The sequence below is a fragment of the Stigmatopora argus genome, chromosome 13, assembly GCF_051989625.1.
Source record: "Stigmatopora argus isolate UIUO_Sarg chromosome 13, RoL_Sarg_1.0, whole genome shotgun sequence".
In the NCBI taxonomy this organism is placed as follows: Eukaryota; Metazoa; Chordata; class Actinopteri; order Syngnathiformes; family Syngnathidae; genus Stigmatopora; species Stigmatopora argus.
The window spans coordinates 14,561,943-14,581,566 of record NC_135399.1 but is presented as its reverse complement, the minus strand read 5'-3'; the positions used below and the strand labels follow the sequence as shown (position 1 = coordinate 14,581,566).

Below are 19,624 nucleotides of genomic sequence, written 5' to 3'. Positions count from 1 at the left end.
GCACTTAAAAGTCAAACATTTTCTCCAAAGTGGACGGGTTGCCCAATCAGCATGCACTAAATTCAAGATTCGGTAAAATGGGTAAAACGAAATCGGTTTTACGTACTTAAAAAAAAAAAATCCGTACAAAAGTTGTTACATGGCGTACACAAATTGAAATGATCAAAAAACGTATAAAATATGGGGAAAAACGTACAAGTTGACAGGTATGTTATCCCATGCAGTCATATATGACTCCAATATGAGAGCGCTCCCATGTGGGAAATTATAATGTATATAAGGCCACTTAACACCCTGCCTTTAAAATGTACAGTTAATGTACAACAAGTCCAGTTGTCTTTGTTTCATTCAAAAACCCACCTTAATGGTTTAGAATACATTTCCCTTACTTCTAGTACTTGCAGGAAGATTTGTTTTACAGCCGGAGTTACATATTACACCTAGAAAAGATTTAACCAGCATCAGAGCAGGAGCCTCCTGCTGGCAAGAATTTGCACTAAATCTAAATAATAAATGACCAAATAGATACCAATATCATGCTTTGGGTTTTCTATTCCCAATATTACTTGGTATAGTTCTTAGTTCCACTATTTTGAGACTGCAAATGGTCACCCAAAAACAATAAACGGCAGAAAGAAGTCATCCTGTGTTTGATAGTCGTATTATTCTTAAATTTACAAAATGTGACCAAACCAGTCGAGTCACGTTGATGAGCAACAACGAGACTTAAATAACCCATTGGGGTCAAACGTGACTTAAGTCGGGTACAGTATGTCTCTGGGTTGGACTCCCCCACCCGGCATGTACGCCACGTTATCGCACTCATATCAAGGAAGCCTTGAGGAATGCCAATGTGCAGTGGCTGTGAAAGAGGATTGCAATACCACTCGTATAGTACGTACTCGAAGTATGTTTCAATCAAGTGATGTGGAGTGGCTACCTTATGAAGCGCTGTGCCCAGTAATCCCTCGAAAGCTTTGATATTCAGGTAAGGTCCATCATAGGAATGTTCACCTTCAGCTCTTCTACTAAGCCAGTAAAGTGTGATCAACACCTGTAGCGTGCAAACAAACAGAGCGCATAGTTGAGGTTTCACGGTTACAAATAAACAATAAATGAACTCAAACTAGAAAACTAACGGACTGACACGCTTTTGTTTGTGGTGTTCTGAAAAATAGACCTCATGAAATAACACCAAAAACAAAAACATCATTTTGAGGATGATCTCAACGGTATTCTCGGCAACCTACGAAGCACGACTTACATTTTTGAGTCTCCGGTCGGTCTCTTCGTCACTGTGAGTGAGAAAAACGGAGAAAGGAAAGGTCAGTGTGCGTGCATGAATACATCAACGTGCGTATGCGTGTGTTTAGACAATAAAATTGTGGCGTGCTACGCTACTCATTGAAAGAGCTAGAAAGGGAGAGCAGAGGCCGGATTACACCACCCCCGCCCCCTTTCACACAACAAAAAAAAACACTGGCAAACACATAAAGACACATATGTACAACGTTAACCTCCTAGGACCTGGCATCCACATGTGTGGACATCACATTTTTGTTTTAATCCCATTTCCATTAAGAATCCCAGCCTTCGACGACGTCATCAGTTTCAACTATGCAGAGGCAAACCGCTATATCAATGAATTTTAGCTTTAATACTTGCATGGCAGTCAGTGTTAAACAAATGGCTGCTTTTCCCCAAGAAAAAGGCTTGAATATCATCCGCATCACCTAACAAAGCTGACTGTGCCAATCTCCTGAATGAAAACAACTACTTTCTGTATGCACATTGTGTACAGACGCAAATGTCTGTGTGTTGCCTCTATTCAAAGAGGCCCATAAACAGTGATAATGGCCCACACAGTACCCGGTGCTGAGATACGTACTGTCGACGTACCCACACGCTGCAGATATGCAACATTGGAGTTACACGCCCTCCTCTCTTTCACGCCTTCCTCGCGTGTGACCTGACTGGCACACCTGCTGTGGTGTGGGCGGAGCCTCAAACCAGTTGAGTCGGTTAATTAAGCCGCAATAATGATATGCATGAGTTTGATGTTTGAGTTGAGCGCCATGCTTGTTAGCGTTACACACATTCTTGGCATGGAATCAAGGATTTACTGGACAATTTCAAGTGGCAAGCCAGACTGCAGAATTTGCTGTTGATTGGAAAATTACCAGGAATTACAATGTACAGTGAAAAAATGTTCTGGCAAATATTGAAAACATCTTTTTAGTGGAATGTTTACCAGAAGGTGTTCTGGTGACCGAGTGGTTAGCGTGTCAGCCTCACAGTTTTGGGGTAGAGGGTTCGATCCCTGCATGGAGTTTGCATGTTCTGCGTGGGTTTTCTCTGGGTACACCGGTTTCCTCCCACATCCCCAAAACATGCAGAGTAGGCTGGTTGAACCCTCTAAACCACATGTGTCAAAGTGGCGGCTCGGGGACCAAATCTGGCCCGCCGCATCATTTTGTGTGGCCCGGGAAAGGAAATCATGAGTGCCGACTTTCTGTTTTAGGATCAAATTAAAATGAAGAGTATAAATGTATATTAAATTTCTTGATTTTCCCCCTTTTAAATCAATAATTGTACATTTTTAATCCATTTTTTCTGTTTTTAGTTCAAAAATCATTTTGTAAAATCTAAAAATATATATAAAAAAAGCTAAAATAAACATTGTTTTAGATCTATAAAAAATGGAATATTCAGGGATTTTAATCCAGTTCTTTTAATCCATTTATTAAAAAATAATCTAAATATTATATCTAAAATGGTCCGGCCCACGTAAAAACAAGTTGACGTTAAAGCGGCCCTCGAACCAACCCGAGTCTGACACCCTTGCTCTAAACTGCTCGTAGCTATTAGTGTGAGCGCGAATGTCCATCTACTTGTGCTCTGCAATTGTCTTGCTAGCTGGGATAGGCTCCAGCACCCCCAGCGAACCTTGCAGTTTCGAAAAAACTCTTTCCACTGAAAATGAAATGATCAGGCCCAATCTCCCCTCACGTGATCAAAGTCCAAATCCAAAACCCTTCCAATTTCCAACACTTACAACCTGCACTGTTGCATTTAAGTACACACAAAATAACAATGCCACACTTAAAAGATAGCAAACACCCGAGCCAGGCGTCATTGAGTCGAGCATAAAATGAGGGAGCGAATGAGGTTTGGCCTTTCCCCACCAGTACCGTCACTCTCCTTTACGTTTATGATGTGTTGGCGATGGACAACATTGCTGCCAGTCTTCCAAGTGTCGCCATGTCGGAAAACAAGAAGCTTCCACAGGCGAACACGCACACAAGCCTCTCTTGTCTACATTATTTGCATTCACATGAGAACAATACTGGGTGTACTGTAGTACTGGCTTTCTGCCGTTTGGTGCCCAGCCAAAAATTGTAAAACTAACTAAGTTTAACCATAAATTGGCTCACACATAACCTTCAGAGGTCAGTGTCACCATTGCTTGTCAATCATTTGCTTCGTCACCAGTCAGACTTCGAACCCCTGATGGAGATTTCATTTATTTCCGCCACAAGATTTAACACAGGGGCGTCAAACTAAATATTTATTTTTACGGGCCGTTACGTCTGACAATATTAATCAATCGATGAATTGACAGCTTTTCTGATAGGTGATAAATATTTACAGGCATTACAATTTGCACAAATCCTCTTTGGACCCTCAAAAATTCTCATATATATATGAATTATTTACATTTTTTCCATGTAAAAAAAGGAAGGACATGAAACATGAATCCTTTATTTTCCCATGCATGCAAACTCCACACTGAAAGAAAAACATTGGGGACTCAACCCTTGATCTCAGACCTGTGAGGCGGACGTCCTCACCACTTAACCACTGCGCCACCCAAGACAGCATTTTTATATACTTTTTATTTTGGAGAAAATATGAAATGTATGCACACAATTTAATTTTGAGGACCACTAAAGGAGGCTAATTTTTAGATATTAGCTAAGAAGTAGTAAACTGAAGAAATCTACGACTAGCTTTTCTTGTTTACTATAATAAACTACACGCGAAAACAACTTAAAACAATTACAAACAGCACAGCTACTGTAAATACCGCCTTGTAAACGACTTTAGTAGTAGTATTAATTTAGCACGAGCTATAATCTAGTAAAAAAAAGAAGCTCCCCTCAACGGAAGGATGTTCTCCAGGCAGGTTCCATGGTGAAGTTAATAGTTTCCATGATTCATCTGGAAGGGTTCAATTTCCCGGTTAGCGGATAGAAATAAAAAAATAAAGAAAGAACAAGTTGCCGTTTAGTCTTTAGTGAATCACAGCTTGTTGTCTTAAATGTACGATATGGTCCTTTTTGTTGGCATTTGACACACTCGCTAGTGCTTTATGACACTTTTGATACTGTACTGATAAGAGTTATTTTATCAGAGGCCAGCTTGCATAAGCAGAAAGCTATAGAATAACCACAAAGCTCAAAGGTCTGCACACATGTGTGATAATACTTTTATGGCCAGGTTCATTTGCAAGTTAAAAGTCATTTGTGCAGTTCGCTGTTAAAGTCTGTCTATCGCTTGTCATGCTGTCGCATCCGCATCCCATTTGGAGGTCGGACCAGCATGACAGGGTTGAAATTCTCCAAATATTTTGGATGAGGGTTCAAAGTTTAAATGATGTTTACTGCATTTTCTCCTATACTTGAAGTTTAATTATTCAACTGTAGCTGTTATACATGCGACAGAAGAATTATTTATCAATGTTTAATCCCCCCCGATTTTAAATCATATTTGTAAAGTGAATTCTGAAATTCGCCACTGAAAATTAGTGAATGAAATGAACAATTAATTTCATGATATTACAGTTTAATTAATTATTCCATGATTTTATTGATTATTTTATAATGTATTTCATAATTTCATGGGCGCATCATTGCCAATGGCAGCAATGTAATTTAGGATAAGGAACATGCTAGTACAGGCTTCTTAAAAACTAAAAACCACAGAAGAGATTATGATTGATCTTAGCAGTTACCGTTACTATGCTAACAAAAAACAGGTGAAAACAGCCTCCTTTTTTGTGCTTGGCAGAGGTACAATACCATATTTAACAGTAGTACCGGCCAAAGAATTTCCTATTTTAACAGGAAGCAGAACCAAAGATCTGTTTCAATAATAGTAAAATGGAGAACAACAACCTAAATAGGAATCTGTTAACATAACCGTTTTTTAGATAGCCTTAAAAAACAAAATAACAGGCTGTCGGTGGTCAGAGAGAGCAAAAACAAAACAAAAATCGCACAATAGTAGCAGGACAAGCCAGACTATGTAAAAAATGCGACTTACAGTCCGGCAAATACGGTAAAAAAAATAAATCGGTTGTATCGCAAATAATCTTTTTTCAATAAATTGTAAATTAAAAGCAAAAATTCTGCAACAGGGGACACAAAACTGGACAGGACTATAAGCCTTCAGTTCAATGGCGGTGTTTCGGGTGTCAAACAAAATTGAGACAAGTCGCACCTGTCACAATCGCTTCAAAAGGATGAAAAGTTTGACCCGCCGCGAAGACAGCTGCCCAAAGCATTTTTTCTCGTTGCCTTCAGATCAAGTGAAATGAAGGCGCATGACATTATCTTCCCTCACTCGCTGTTTTATTAGTGATCTTATCTCATCTAATAAATTCCTGTGATGGGAAACAGCACCCACGTGATTTTATACCCACACTTTTAAGTTCAACTCGAAAATACCTCAAATACAAGCAACACATCAATGTATTTTCTGAACAGAACACACTCCTAACACACTGTGTTTTGCAGAATGCATTGAGGGGGGTGAGAGGACGCTATTTAAAGATCCTCTACAGAGTTACGGTCCATTCCAAGCAGTCCTGCTTTTAAAACTAACCCAGCTCTTGCTAATAATAGGATGGGGTTCCACCTCCATTATTTCACATGGTGGCAAAGTGCAATTGGAGATTGGAAACGTCCATAATTGGACTTGTACAGTCGCACCGCACCTTTTGAAATTCACATTTTTGAACCTGACGACAATGTTTAAGTGGCCGAAAAGATCTAAAGGGTTTATAACACATTCCAAAGCTCCATAAAAGAGGCATTTGACGCACGAATAGCATATTGGACATAGGGCATCGATGTCGGTGCGCTGGGCGAGGCGAGATAAGGTGGCAGATTTGTTTGTTTTGCGTACAGTTGATCTCCGTGCTTTCAACATCACTTTACGCACCAACCAGGCATGACTAATCCAGCCCAAAGTCGATGGAGAGGCGGACAATAGCGGAAGGCAGCTTGTAGTCAAGGAAGTCAACGAAAGATGACTGACAAAATAAGCAAGGCCTAAAGCTCCCGGGTATTCTTAAAAACAAACTTTACTCCTAAAAAAAAGAAACATCTGGTCACAGCATGACCATAAAAAAAGGACCTTCAAATTTAAAGGCTCAAAAAAATTCACGTCAGACCAACAAAGCTGAATTTAAAAAATTGGTCACAGCATGACCATAAAAAAAGGACCTTCAAATTTACGGGCTCAAAAAGTCACGTCAGACCAACAAAGACGATATAAAAAGGGAATTTTGACATCTAATTTTGACCTGTAACCATAATATATCCATATATAGTAGTTTTCTTGCAGTCATCATATTACTGCATTTTTCTTTTGTTGTCAGAAAACTTCTTTCAAGGTACCACAAATATTCCATAAACCAGGAAGCTGAATTAATAAAACTACTCTATCAGTACTGTGATTTCAAGCGTGTCAAAATGTGAACACCTGCTCTATACATCCCTTCTCAAATGGGCCTCACCTAGTCATTTCCCTCCCGTGGGCTCACCTGAATGCAAAATATGAACAGGTTGTTCCGCATGCCGCTCTGCTGGTCACAGCACCGAAACTACAACGATGTTGAAATCCATTTCACTGTATACTAACTACCGCATTGTACACAACAACCAATGCATGAGCCTGGAAACAACTGGTACTTTGAAAACGAGGGAGTGAGGCCAAAAAAAATAAATCAGTGAATCATACTTCCACATGAAGATACATGTCAAACTTCAACGGCACTCGGCAAAAGCCAAAGAATCTCAGATGAAACCAGCGCCAAATTATGCACACTTGTATGGTGTAAGAATAACCCACTTGCTGAATACTGCTGATATGAGCTTCTAAAATTTCATCACAAATGAAGAAGAAATCGCTTAATGACATCACGTTTTAATTAATAAAATAAAAACTTAAATGATGCCCTGAGGGATAACCTACAACAAGGTATTGCAATGTGATGCAGTTCAGGATGGATCCTCATTTTTATAATAATTTAATAATAAAATCAAAACTGATTTTGGAATATTAAAAACTGAAAAAAAATCCCCAAAAATGGTGGTGGTCTTACAAAGTTAGTAGTTTATATTGTATGCAATATTTTAGCCAAAATGTGATGTAATAAAAAGAAAAATATGATGAAAACCCACTGTTGCCATACAGTTTGTTGGAAAATACACTTATATCTTATAATAAAGACTATTTATCTTAAAAAAACATGCACATGTTGCTCATCCTGAGCTGCACCAAAATTGTCCAAATTTTCCTTGGGCCAAATTCCAACTAATCAACAATTTTGAGATTAAAAAAATGATCATGAGTTGCAGTAAAATATAACAACTTCCTCCAGGGCTTATCCTCCATTAGTCAATAATACTTTTGCATAATCATCCAAATATCTTTTAACAAATGACTTGCAGCTTCTCATGGCTGAATTTGGACACCGTTGTCCTCCTAAATAACCAAAGAACTCCTGAGTTAATGATATCAACAACAAACAGTGAGAAGACATTTAGTAAAGACCACCCTGACCATAAACAGACTGACGTGATCAAATCTGAGTGCTTTTAACTCCATTACGTCAAAAGATAAAAAGCCACTTGTGATGACTAACCCGCCCATGTGCTTCAAGTGTGTGCTAAAACATCTAGCTCCATTCAAGGTCTTCTTGATACAGTACAAAAACAAAAAAACCCACGCAAACAAGTTTAGTCCCTTACTTGACTGTAACTCTGGAAGACAAATCCTGGAGATCTCCGGGGTGAAAGAGCTGCGCCTCCTTGAGTCCCAGCTTCAGGCAAGCCTTGAGGAAGACGTTGATATTGTCCTGGATGGATGAGAAGAAGAGAACACAAATGAGGGCTATCCGGCAACACCACCACCACCACAACCACAGCACAAAAAAAAGTAATCACTCAAGAATTTTCTGGCAGCGCAGGCGACACAGCCTGCGACTCGTTGCTTCCAAAGTTCATATCGCACAGGCAGGCAGGCGGGGAGGAGCGTGTGGCTGAGTGTGTGTGTGTGTGTGTGTGTGTGTGTGTGTGTGTGTGTATGTGTGTGTGTGCACAACAAACAAGCAGTCGGGTCGGAGTGTGACAGGAGCTGTCTGACTTCAATCGCGTCACCTGTGGGCAGGGCTCGGGTGGGGCTCGAAAAGGAGGAAGTGCCGGATCACTGTTTTTTTTCGTTTGTCGTCCTCCCGTTCCTCAAACCGTAAAGGACAGGGGTGTCCAAACTAAGGCATGTGGGCCAACTGCTGCTCCCCGGGTTTTGATTGAGGAGTATATCGTTCAATATGGCTGGCCGTAGCAGCCCGCTTGGGGTCATACGATACGGCGAGAGTTTCTACGGGTATTTTTTTATTATTGCTTGACACTCTTTGGGTTTTGCCGACAAGGTGAAATCTAAGATTGCAGAACAGCTGTGTTTTATGGAACAACCACAACAACAAAAATGTCAGTTTCACATTTCCGCTAAAATGACTTCCACCTTCCATCTTTGATATGCCAATTCTGTATCCACGCCTTAAACAAACATACACTAATGTAAGCCAAGTGAAGTGTTACACAGTAAATTCCTAAACCAGTAATCGAGACAACAATTTAATTCCATGTTTACCCAAGTTTAATTTCTTCTGGAGTAGAATGTTACCTCAATAAGAAGGGAAACGCATTTTTACTACAGAGATGGAAATCTGAGCCTTTTCTAAATAAATATTATTTCCAATAGCCCACACAAGAAGCTTAAATTCAGCCTGGGTTTTGTCACAATTCTCCAGTTCAACGTTAGCCTCATAAGACCTGACGTCCATGTGTGGACATCACATTTTTGTTTGTCAAAACTACAATGTTAAATTTTGGACTACAATGGCATGGCGTCCACTTATGATGTGGACAACACTTTTCCTCAGAAACTACATCACGTAAAAAGATCATTCTTTCTTTTTACACTCATTTTAAGCCTAATTAAAGCCTAAATATCAAAGAGAAAATAAAAAATGCATGCCTTGCAAGAGTCTAGGTCTTGGAAGTAAACAGTGCCAGTCCAATCACATTGATATTTATTGTATTTTCAAATGAATTTACCGCAGAATGCCGATTCTGAAAGTTTACAACATGCAGAAGTACAAGATGGAAGCGAGTGGAGCGACAGTCGCCAATCATTTTGCATGCAAAATGGGCAACATTTTAGCCATTTCCCACAGAGCTAAAAGGGTTCTACGCCAGGCCGTGAAATGACATCATTGTGGTCTGCTGTAATTGCTACGTTGCGACATTCTATATTTAAAAAGGCCCAAATAATGCTGACTTGCTAGGCCGCCGTGGTTCTCCGTGGACCAATTCCCCAACCGTTCTGCCTTTGTAATAAATATACTAGCCATTCATAAATATGTCAGATAAAAGGAAGCTAATAAAATCATGATCACACATGGCAAATGTGATCTCCTCCCACCCCTCAAACATTCATGTTAAGCTAATTGAAGACTCTAATTTAGGGGTGTCAAAGTTGTGGCCCGCGGGCCAGAACGGTGCCACGAAACCAGATGTTTGTGAGTTGTGTGATCAAGTGGGTGCGTGCACTACTTTTTTTTTTTTAAGCGCGCTAAAACCCGAGCATATTTCACATGCGCAGGCTAATTAAGGTGTTTTTCCACCTCGCCTTTGTCAGCTCACCTTCAGAATGTTGCCTGACAGATTCGCTAGCATGACTGCGTCAACAATGCCAGAGCGCAAGCGCGTCGCAGGTTTGATTCTCGGTTTGTCAGAAAAGGCGTAACACAAAATGGAGAAAAAAATGTTTTCCTTTTTTTTGTACAACCAGTGTCGAACATACTCTGCGTTTTTGCACAAAATCCGCTGAGAAAACTCAATCTCACTTCTGAGCAGCAATAAACCAGAAAAGAAAATGCATATCCAATATTTACAATACCCAAGTGTCTTTTCCTGTGATGACTCTGTCAATTACGAAGCAAAATCCTCCTCCCACTGAGCAGTAGATAAAAATATTGTCACTGCCTACATAGTTGAGAATACTGTCATTAATATCACTTAGCTATGAACCCAATTGAATGACACATTGCAGTCACGCCCGCATCTTTGAGGTAAGAACATTTTTGGAATACCAAACTGCATTGCAACCTCTAAATATGTCCTAAATGTCCTTCCGATTGTCTCTAATTCTTTGCCCTTCAACTCCCCCTTTGTGCCATGCAGAATTTGCGTACATATTATTGTGAGTCCAATCTGTTCCAAAAACATTGGCCACCTTGTGGTTGACTTTCTCTTTTCTGCAACAGTAGTTTTGGGCTTGAGACGGACATGCTGCAATTAGCCTCCAGCCTGCATATTTTGCATCCTTTAAATATTCCCTCTGCAGGGAAACAAGTTTGGGTCAGACATCTGCCATTGAAACAAGGAATGGCTTCGATAATAGTTGAATTTCGGTTAGATGTGCCCCCCCAAACAAGGCCACCCGGTATATCTATAAGTCCATCTAACATGGGTTTTTATACTCAAGTAGATCTATAACTATCAAAATTAGGCAATCATATAATTCTTGATGTGATCAAAGGTAAGGATTCCGGCAAGGGGCGTATGACTCAATTTGAATCAGTAGTCGAGACTCGTTTACTTTATCGTGTGACGAGTCGGAATAAGAAATTGAAAAACATAATTCCGGGAAGAATATCTTCCATTCCACCTCTCTCTCAACTCTCTAAGCAAGCATAACGTTTTGAAAACTAATAATTTATGATCTGTAATTTGATAATTCACATAGTGATTAATAATGCTTGTGCATATTGTTCTACTAGCAAAGGAAACTGAACAACCCGTTTCCACAGTTCTAACGCAGCATCAGGACCAATGGAGGGTTTCGTTTTTCACTTGTGGATACTTTGGACGGGAAGATGGGGAAATTGGGGATAAAATCTGGAATGAACTGCGTTCAATCCTGATCTGCTCCCAAATCTTACTCCATAACGCTACCATGTCCCAAACTATGGCTTGCCAAATCTCCAGCAGCAGAAGTAGCAGCAACAACAGCAGTGAAATATGCACTGCTGACATGGGAAGATTTCCCAAAAGGCGACCAAAAGAATTTGACTGTGGAGCCAATGCTACTAAAATTTCTGCAAAACCAGAGATTGGGTTTACTTGTTCCTTTTTGGGGGAATTTATGTTGCCTCCAACACTGCTGACTCCATTTCAACTACATCAACACAAAGATGAGGGCAGAACTTCTTGCCGTTCATCTTGCATGACAAAGGGGGGGAAAATAAAAATAAAATATCAGTCAAAATGGTTAATTGCATTATTTTAATTAAGAGGGTGATGGGCTCATATTATTTTTGGGGGGAGACGGCATAACATTTATTTTTGGAATACTAGCTATAACAGAAAGTTGTTTTTAGTGAAAAAATATTGACTTTAGTGCACTAACTAACTATAGCCTCTTATGTTATTTTTTTTAGGCTATAGTTTTCTGAAAAAAACTGAAAGAAGCCTATTTAGTCTACTTTTTGGTATTTTACCATATGCCAGTCCTTTGTTTCTGATTAAATAAAAAAATATTAATTATACCTCCATTGTAACTTATATATATTTTTCATCTTCATGGTGTATTCTTTGTCTGGCTAGTTTGTAAAATACAGCATATATTTCTTTCAAAAGAATATAAAATAATAATGACTCTCTTTTCAACTGTCTTATTTATTTTTGGATCTTTTAATCTGCAGCCAAAAATGATTATTGAATTTCTTTTAAGCTTCAGGGTGTTGACATTGTGTGTTTACAGTAAGTTCAAGTATTTGCACTTGTCTCTGAGACTTGCTTAGCAAATCACCCTCTGCTGGCCATTACAAGGAAAGCAGCTTTAAAAAGACCAACTTTATGTATCTTTCTTGTCCATTGGAACAGGCAGGAAAAAAATCCCCCACATTATTTATGCAGAAAATACCGCTTATGAGGACTAATAGCAGTTATGTAAAGGTTGGCGGGTAAAATTGAGCGTTGTTCTCCCTGCAAGTGACTCATACGGTACTCAATGCTTGGAAGGACACTGTTTCTTTTCTCTGTGCGGTTAGTGGAAAAACGATAGCTGCTTTCCAGGCGGGAGTTTTCCCCTTCAGTTCATTTTACAAGTAAAACCGTTTCAAAAGGTTCACACGTTGCGTCTTGTGGGGAAAGTTTCAGAACACTTGGTCACGTTATATTGTCTTCGGTGTACTTCAAGGTGGTGTTGCAATTCTATTTCTTTAAAGAGTTATTTCTTTTTGGATAAAAGAAAAAAAGGAAAGTATTTCAGAAGATGAACGAGGTATTTGGATTAAAGAAACTGGCAGTGCCAACTCTCCCTTGACAAAGGGAATATTTTGAAACAAAAGTATCCATATTAAGTTTACAAGGGTTGCACGTTGTCCCTGAAACTTTAGAAGTGTGAAGAAATAGGGTGCTTTTGATGAATATGCAGGGGAAAGGTATTACCCCACCTCTTCTGCCTTGTGACCAATGAGCATGTGGGTATCACAATTCAAAATTCCACTCATCATATTGGTCGAGATACTGTCTGCCTGTCATTGAGATAACGAAAGCCAACATGGACGGATTAATCAGAAGTTCACTGTGTACTTCATATGATTAATCGTGATTGAAAATGTTAATCCCTCGACAGCAGTAATTATAATATATATAATATACACACATACATAAATATATAATAATTTTCACAGACTGTGCTTAAGTATAGTATGTGTGTGTGAGAGGGAGTGGGGGGGTCAAGGGTAATCATAATTCCACTAAGCAGCTGCACACAATTACTCCCACAAGAGAGAGCTTTGTAACGAGTGGGCTTAAGGCACTTTTCAAGCCTCTATTCCACTGGAACTTGTACGCAGACACTCCTGAAATGGCAGCTGAGCCACTCTTTAAAATCAGCTTACGTCTATATGTTGACAGCTTGAGGAAGGTTCACTCGCAAGGACAGGCAGCGCAAAACACTGACAAAAACAACAGTTTTTTTTAAAACCTTGGCCTAATTTTGGACTCCTTGAAGCCTGAAGGTGAAAAAAAATTCTGTGTGTGGTGTACTCTTAAGTCCCACTATGACCTTTTTATTGAATTCCATAGGTTGGACTTCACTGAGCCACAAGTACAAGTCCTTTTCTTAGTAAAATAAACGAAAAAGTTAGCACTGAAAATAGGCTTACTTTAAATTTAGAGACAAAAAATGACCTCATGTCAACTTCACCCATTCTGTTAATTTCTCTTCTATACGTATAGAATTCCAGCTTTTATGAGCGTGAAAGGGGTTTTGTACTGATTTACTTCATATCCTCATAAAACATCAACGTCATTAATAGAAAGAGACTTATTAGGGGGAAAAAGTCGGGTAAACGCAAGCTTCGACAAGTCGCGTGAATGAGTCCTCTGTTGGAGCTTTAGTGCTACCTCTAAAGGCGGAAATTGCTGGGGAGACTTTGTCCTTCTATTCTGTCTCGCTGCCATATATAAAGAACAGAGCTGTATTCGAGATGATAAAAGCTGATTTTTTTGTGCGGATAACTGGCTCATTTCTCTTGTTGCGTTTAGAGAAGACAAAAAGCGAAGGAGACTTACCAGACCGGCGATGGGTGTCGGCAACCTGTTGATTCTCCTGATGGTGCCAGGCCTGATCTTATTGATCAAACTGAAGGAGAGAGAACAATACACAAGTCATCTGTTAGTCTGGTGGAAATTACAGTGAATGAACAAAACGCTTTGGAAAGCCCTGCCGTGTTTACGATTGTGTTTAATGGTGGCCACCTGGTGATGGTTTCGTCAGTGGCACTACTGCAACAGCATGTAAACAAGCTGGACCCTCCACATGGCATTAGAGGAACAAAGACTCGGGGAGCTGTCATTTATTAGTGTTATTACTTGTTTTACGTTTGTAGGCTATTTCAGTCAATCCCGCGAGGCTTTGCCTAAAATGACGTGTTGCATAATAATAAATCATATATATGTACATGCCTGCATACATTAATGTACATATATATATACACACACATACATGCATATATAGACACACACACACATGTATGTGAGTGTTTATATATGCATGTATACTATATACATATGTACATACATACATACACACACACACACATATAGACACACACACAGACATGTATGTGTGTGTATATATGCATGTATGTGTCTATTTATGTATGTAGTATGTGTGTAAACAAGTAAGAGGACTTTTGTGGGATTGAAAACAGAAAAAACTGCCTGATGCCTGAATTGCCTAAAAAAACATCCACAATATGGTGATTTTAATCAGATAACATTGTACTGTTGCGCATTAAAATGCTCAAATCACCTAAATGTATCCAATCCAAAAAAACACCAAATTTATAGTCTTTGTTTGTCTCCTTGTGCCCTGCGACTGGCTGACTACCAATTTAGGGTGTCCCCCGGTTCTAGCCCGAAGTCAGCTGGGATACGCTCCAGCACCCCCTACGACCCTAGTGAGGATAAAGCTGTTCAGAAAATGAGATGAGATGAGCCACCTACAATATGTATGAAGAGCTTTGTAAATAGCCAAACTAAATGAGTTATTTCCTATTTCAGGTGCAAACCTATGTCACAAAAGAGCCGTAAATTGAAACCACGCATCTTCCCATTGTGCATGATGGAAGCAAAGCTTGAATTGATGGCATGCAAAGAACAAGAGGCGAGGCAAGGGAGGATCCTTCTGGGAACCATCAGCCACACCGATCGGCGAGCTGAGAAACGACAAACCAAAAAAGCGCTGTACTTACTCACACAGCAGAACTCCATTCTCCAGAGCAGATCGGAAGTCTTTGCTCTTAAATGTTTTCTTGGTGACTGCCTGGGAAAAAAAGGAGAGAAAACAGTTAGGAGCGTAGAAGCACAGGCCGAAAAAATAAAGGAGGTGCTGGTATGCGACTGTGAAGGGGGAGGTGGTGTCGAGAAGAAAGGTAGGATGTGGAGAACAGTAGGCGAGGAAGTCCGAGGTATTTCCTCCGGCGTTCCTACACGGCGGCTTTGGGGCAGAGTGGAGCAGCTTCAGGTGCTCCTCAAGCTGCTGGCAACCATGATAGTTCGACTAGCAGGGATTTTTAGATGCTAATTACATAAATTATACATTCTTGTAAAAGAGTATTCAAAAATAAATCTACATAATTAAAACTGATGGCGTAATGGAAAGTAAGAATTCCGGTAGAGGGCGTATGACTCATTGGAAAAAAGTAGTCGAGACTCGTTGACTTTTTAGTGTGACGAGTCGGAAGATGAAATTGAAAGTGGGTCAGAGAAGGAAGTAAGTCTTGATGAATTATGAATTGGGTGGTAGATGGTTAACATCTACTCTGACCTCGATCTGTTAATCCAAAACTTATTTTTGTCTCACACTTGCCCTCCCACGCCCAATCATTTCTGCATTGCCTAATGAAGAGGAGCAAAGGTTTAACCGAGCAGAAAGTGGAAGGCCAGAGTGGTCACTCAAGCACACACATTTGTGTTCTCCATAATTGTCATCATTATGGACAGTTAGCATCTACTCTAGCTTGGCTCTCAGATGCGTGCGAGATCAAAATTGCAATAACACATTTCATTTCGCAGGGAGGATATGAAAGAAGCAATACTACACATTTGGATATCCTCATAAAGCTTACGCTCCCCTCAAGAATGTACCCAATGAGACTCGTGACCCCCCCCCAGCCCCCATTCCGTACCCGTTACAAGTTAAGGATGAAGTTTCGAGTGGTTTATACAGTAAAACTTTGTCACAATAGTTTTCAATAAAGCAACTTTTTTTTCTATGCAGGAAAAATCAAAAGGTTGCAAGTTCAGTTTTTATTATTTACCTTTGTGGAGTAAGATCATCATTGATTAGATTAATTACTTTTTATAATATTTTTTTCATGCAACTATGTGAATAAACTTGACAAGAGGAAACTAATTTCATTGGTATCAAAGTTACATGAACCCTTAACAATTTCCTTTTTTACGTTCCTGAAGCACAGATTTTTGGAAATGTTGGGTTTTACTTTTCAGATAGCTTTGTTATTGTTGAACGTTGTTCTATCATTAGGAAAAATAAGCCAAATAATTGCAAGGAAAACATTGCAATTTTCTAAAGGAAGGCTATACATTGACAACATCATATTCACACACAGCTACATTGTACTCCATTTTGTGCAAATGAACATTTTCTTGGATAAAATCAGTCATTACGGAGCAATAAATGCAGCTGAACGTCGCTCGCCTCCGTTGTTGCTCGTTAAAACTCCTTGCCCCATGATGCGGTTTTCAGTTTCCTGCGTTATTCACATCCCGAACGTCCCGCAACAAAGCCCTGTTAAAGCGATGCTCGTTAAATGCAATCTTGCACTTATTCCAAAGTCAATGACCATATAACGCCAAAATAAAATGTTTCGATCCACTAGATGTCACTACATGCAATGCTCTGGTCTTATTACCGCAACTATCCGATACGGCTATCTGCTCCGACCGCACATAATTGCAAGAATTGAGTTTGTGAGCAAAGCAAAAGTTTATTCATGCGGGCAATGGAAGCCCACCGGCCTCAAACTACTGATTGCTACTAGGGACCTTTGTTCCAGGAGAGGACATAGTCATGGTTCATCGGGGTCAGACTACGGCATTATCGGGACAACAATGCCCTAATTCCGGGGCTTTGCGTACATGTTGATTCAACATGTAAATGAAGGGGCAGCCTTCTTGTGTGGGGTCCTCATGAGCCAAATTGCTCCGAGCCAAAATCTGAATGCCACCATGGCGAGGCGACTAATGACCAGTGCGGAAGACAAACAATAATAAGGCAGTGCAGGTCACGCAAGGCGATTCGTCGGGGGGTTGCGAATTACGCACAAGCGAGGACAGTTTATTTTGGTGGAACACACAAATGGGCTGCCAAAAAAACATTCACATCCACTTTTTGGGGGGAGGTTACCCTCCACCACAGAGCATTTGTGCAGGTGAATGGAATGTTTTGTTTGGGAACCTTTTTGACAGAAAGAGCCAGGAACAATACATGTATTTAAATGTTATTCCTTGAGAGCCATAATCAGAATTTTAAGGTCAAAATACATGAAAATGTGCACTTGTATTTTGGGTCATTTCAACCCTTAAAGTATGTTTCAAGCCCGGCAGGCTGGTAATTAATCAGGAAGCAATGAACCCAAAAAAAATGCTCTTAAGCATCTTTTGTGTTAAAAAACACAACCATTGATCATTAGAGTTTCACATCCCACTGGCATGAGATGGTGGTCTTTCTTAAAGAATCTTGGTGCCGTTTTGGGCCCACAATGGTACAGTGTGCGCCACGCTGATGTCATACTGAAAGCATTCCACCCCCCACCCTGCAAAATGGTAACAATATTTGTTTAGTTACGTACAAGCCGCGCACAAACGTCGCGCCACCTCGTTGACTGAATAATAGTCTGTGAGATTCAGTCACTAAACGCGAACTGAAAAGTGAGTGATGTTCCTTCTCGCCACATCAGGAATACAGCAAGGGTGCCCAAACTAAGGCCCACGGGCCAACTTTGGCTGGCTGCCCAGTTTTTAATTATGGAATCAGATGTGTGAAAAAGCGATGAAAACAAAACAAACCAAAAAATAAGACTAATCAAAATAACGAAAGAATCTGTAAAGCAAAATTGAACACTTATGCCTAACTTTCTCCCTTGTGTCTTTTTGTCTGCAGATTTTAATTTCAAATGAAATATTTTAATGTTTTGTACATATTGTATAGAAAATATGCTAGTAAATACATTGTGACAATATAAAGCCTAAAAAACCTGGACTTGAACGCAGGACCCCAGAGCTGTGAGGCCGACACACTTACCACTCAAGCCACCGGGCTGCCAAAACTACTGATTAAAATTTCAATAACTTTACAACATCAACAAACAAAACTTTGGATCTCGAGTCATTAAAACAACAAGAATTTTAAGACTAATCTCTGGAATTGTTCACAAATTGCAAATATGGAGAGCAAAATGACGCAAAAACAACCTTAATGGTCAGATTGTTTGATTCCACTCGCATTTCAGTGAAAGGAAATATATTCAAATTAAACATTGGATTATTAAATCTTGGATTTGTATGACTCCATTTCTGACGATGGCTAGAGTACTTTAAGAAAAAGTGTTAAATCCTGATTTCTTTAAGACGGATTCTCCGACCACGATGTTATTAACTTTGACAAACAAACAAATGAACAAACAAACAAGAGAAAAACTTTGAAGACTCACTTCGATCCACCTCTGAGCTTCCACGTACGCGTCCTGGCAGCTGACGGCCGACTGTTCTCGCCACTCCATCCCACCAGAACGTTCTCTCCTTACTTCTTTTACTCGAACCAGCTTGGGGAGATCAAACCATTATCGCGTTGCCTTCTTTTCTCCTCCTCTTCGATGATCGAAACTCGCTGACTAAAGCAACCAGGTAACAATCGGTGATCTCGCTGCAGACAAAACCAAACAAAACAAAAGCTAAACGCGTTCCACTGCTGCGCGTGAAAGAAAAAGTGGAGGAACAGTCACATTCTTTTGCATCACATCACATGATCACAAGGATCGAGCCCGAGACACACCTGTCTGTTCCGCTCATATTATTACCTTTTAATTGCTCTCCCACGCTGCAGTCACTTGACAGCCGCGTGGCGATTCCTCGGATTCGGTTCAAGTGTGTGCGTTGAGGAAGCCTTCCGAATCATCTAATAGTCTTCAAAATCGTTCCCCCAAACAAAAATCGAGTCCTACTAAAGAAAACTTTTTTTCTTTTAAAAGAAAGAGGAAAATGTTTCAACTCGTTAGCGACGCCCAGTGGGCACTGACGTGTATTACATGTGCAGGCGATTTACCAGTAAGATTGGGCAGAGATTTCAGAAAAAAATGACCTTGTATGTAGATTACGGTCTGTAACAAGGGAATCTAAACTCCGGAAGCTTTTACTGGCCTGTAGTAAGTTATGAAAATATAATTGAATCTAACCTGGATGAAAATATGATTGAATATGGCCTGCATAAGTAGCTTAAGTTCAATTTAAATTGCACTCCAGTTTTAAAACTAGATAGATGTAGTCCGCTAAACAGTGCCTCTGCATTAGCTTGAAATAAATGTAGACCACGGTGCAACATTTTTTCAGTTGTGGAAATCACAGTATATATTTTGGATTAGTCTTTTACCTTTGGATTATTATAAAAACAAATACAATTTAAAATCCTAATCTTCATCAATTTGTATCAAGCAGACTAAATTCAGATGCCGTTG

At 39.8% G+C, this 19,624-nt stretch overlaps 1 protein-coding gene across 7 annotated transcripts in view; it reads right to left on the bottom strand.

Moving 5' to 3' along the window:
• Nucleotides 1-19,103, bottom strand: part of lmo7a (LIM domain 7a) — a 36,067-nt gene extending 16,964 nt beyond the window's left edge. For 5 of the 7 annotated variants that reach the window (XM_077616491.1, XM_077616498.1, XM_077616496.1 and 2 more), the window contains exons 1-6: nt 18,605-18,935; nt 15,122-15,192; nt 13,938-14,007; nt 8,040-8,146; nt 1,265-1,295; nt 941-1,054 (exon numbers count right to left, since the gene is read on the bottom strand). In XM_077616491.1, the coding sequence (XP_077472617.1) occupies nt 941-1,054; nt 1,265-1,295; nt 8,040-8,146; nt 13,938-14,007; nt 15,122-15,192; nt 18,605-18,673 (462 nt within the window). In that variant the 5' untranslated portion in view covers nt 18,674-18,935. Of the gene's footprint in view, nt 1-940; nt 1,055-1,264; nt 1,296-8,039; nt 8,147-13,937; nt 14,008-15,121; nt 15,193-18,604; nt 18,936-18,970 lie in introns of those variants that run through there. The other 2 variants (XM_077616493.1, XM_077616494.1) reach the window with 2 other exon arrangements.
• Nucleotides 19,104-19,624: the final 521 nt, after the last annotated feature.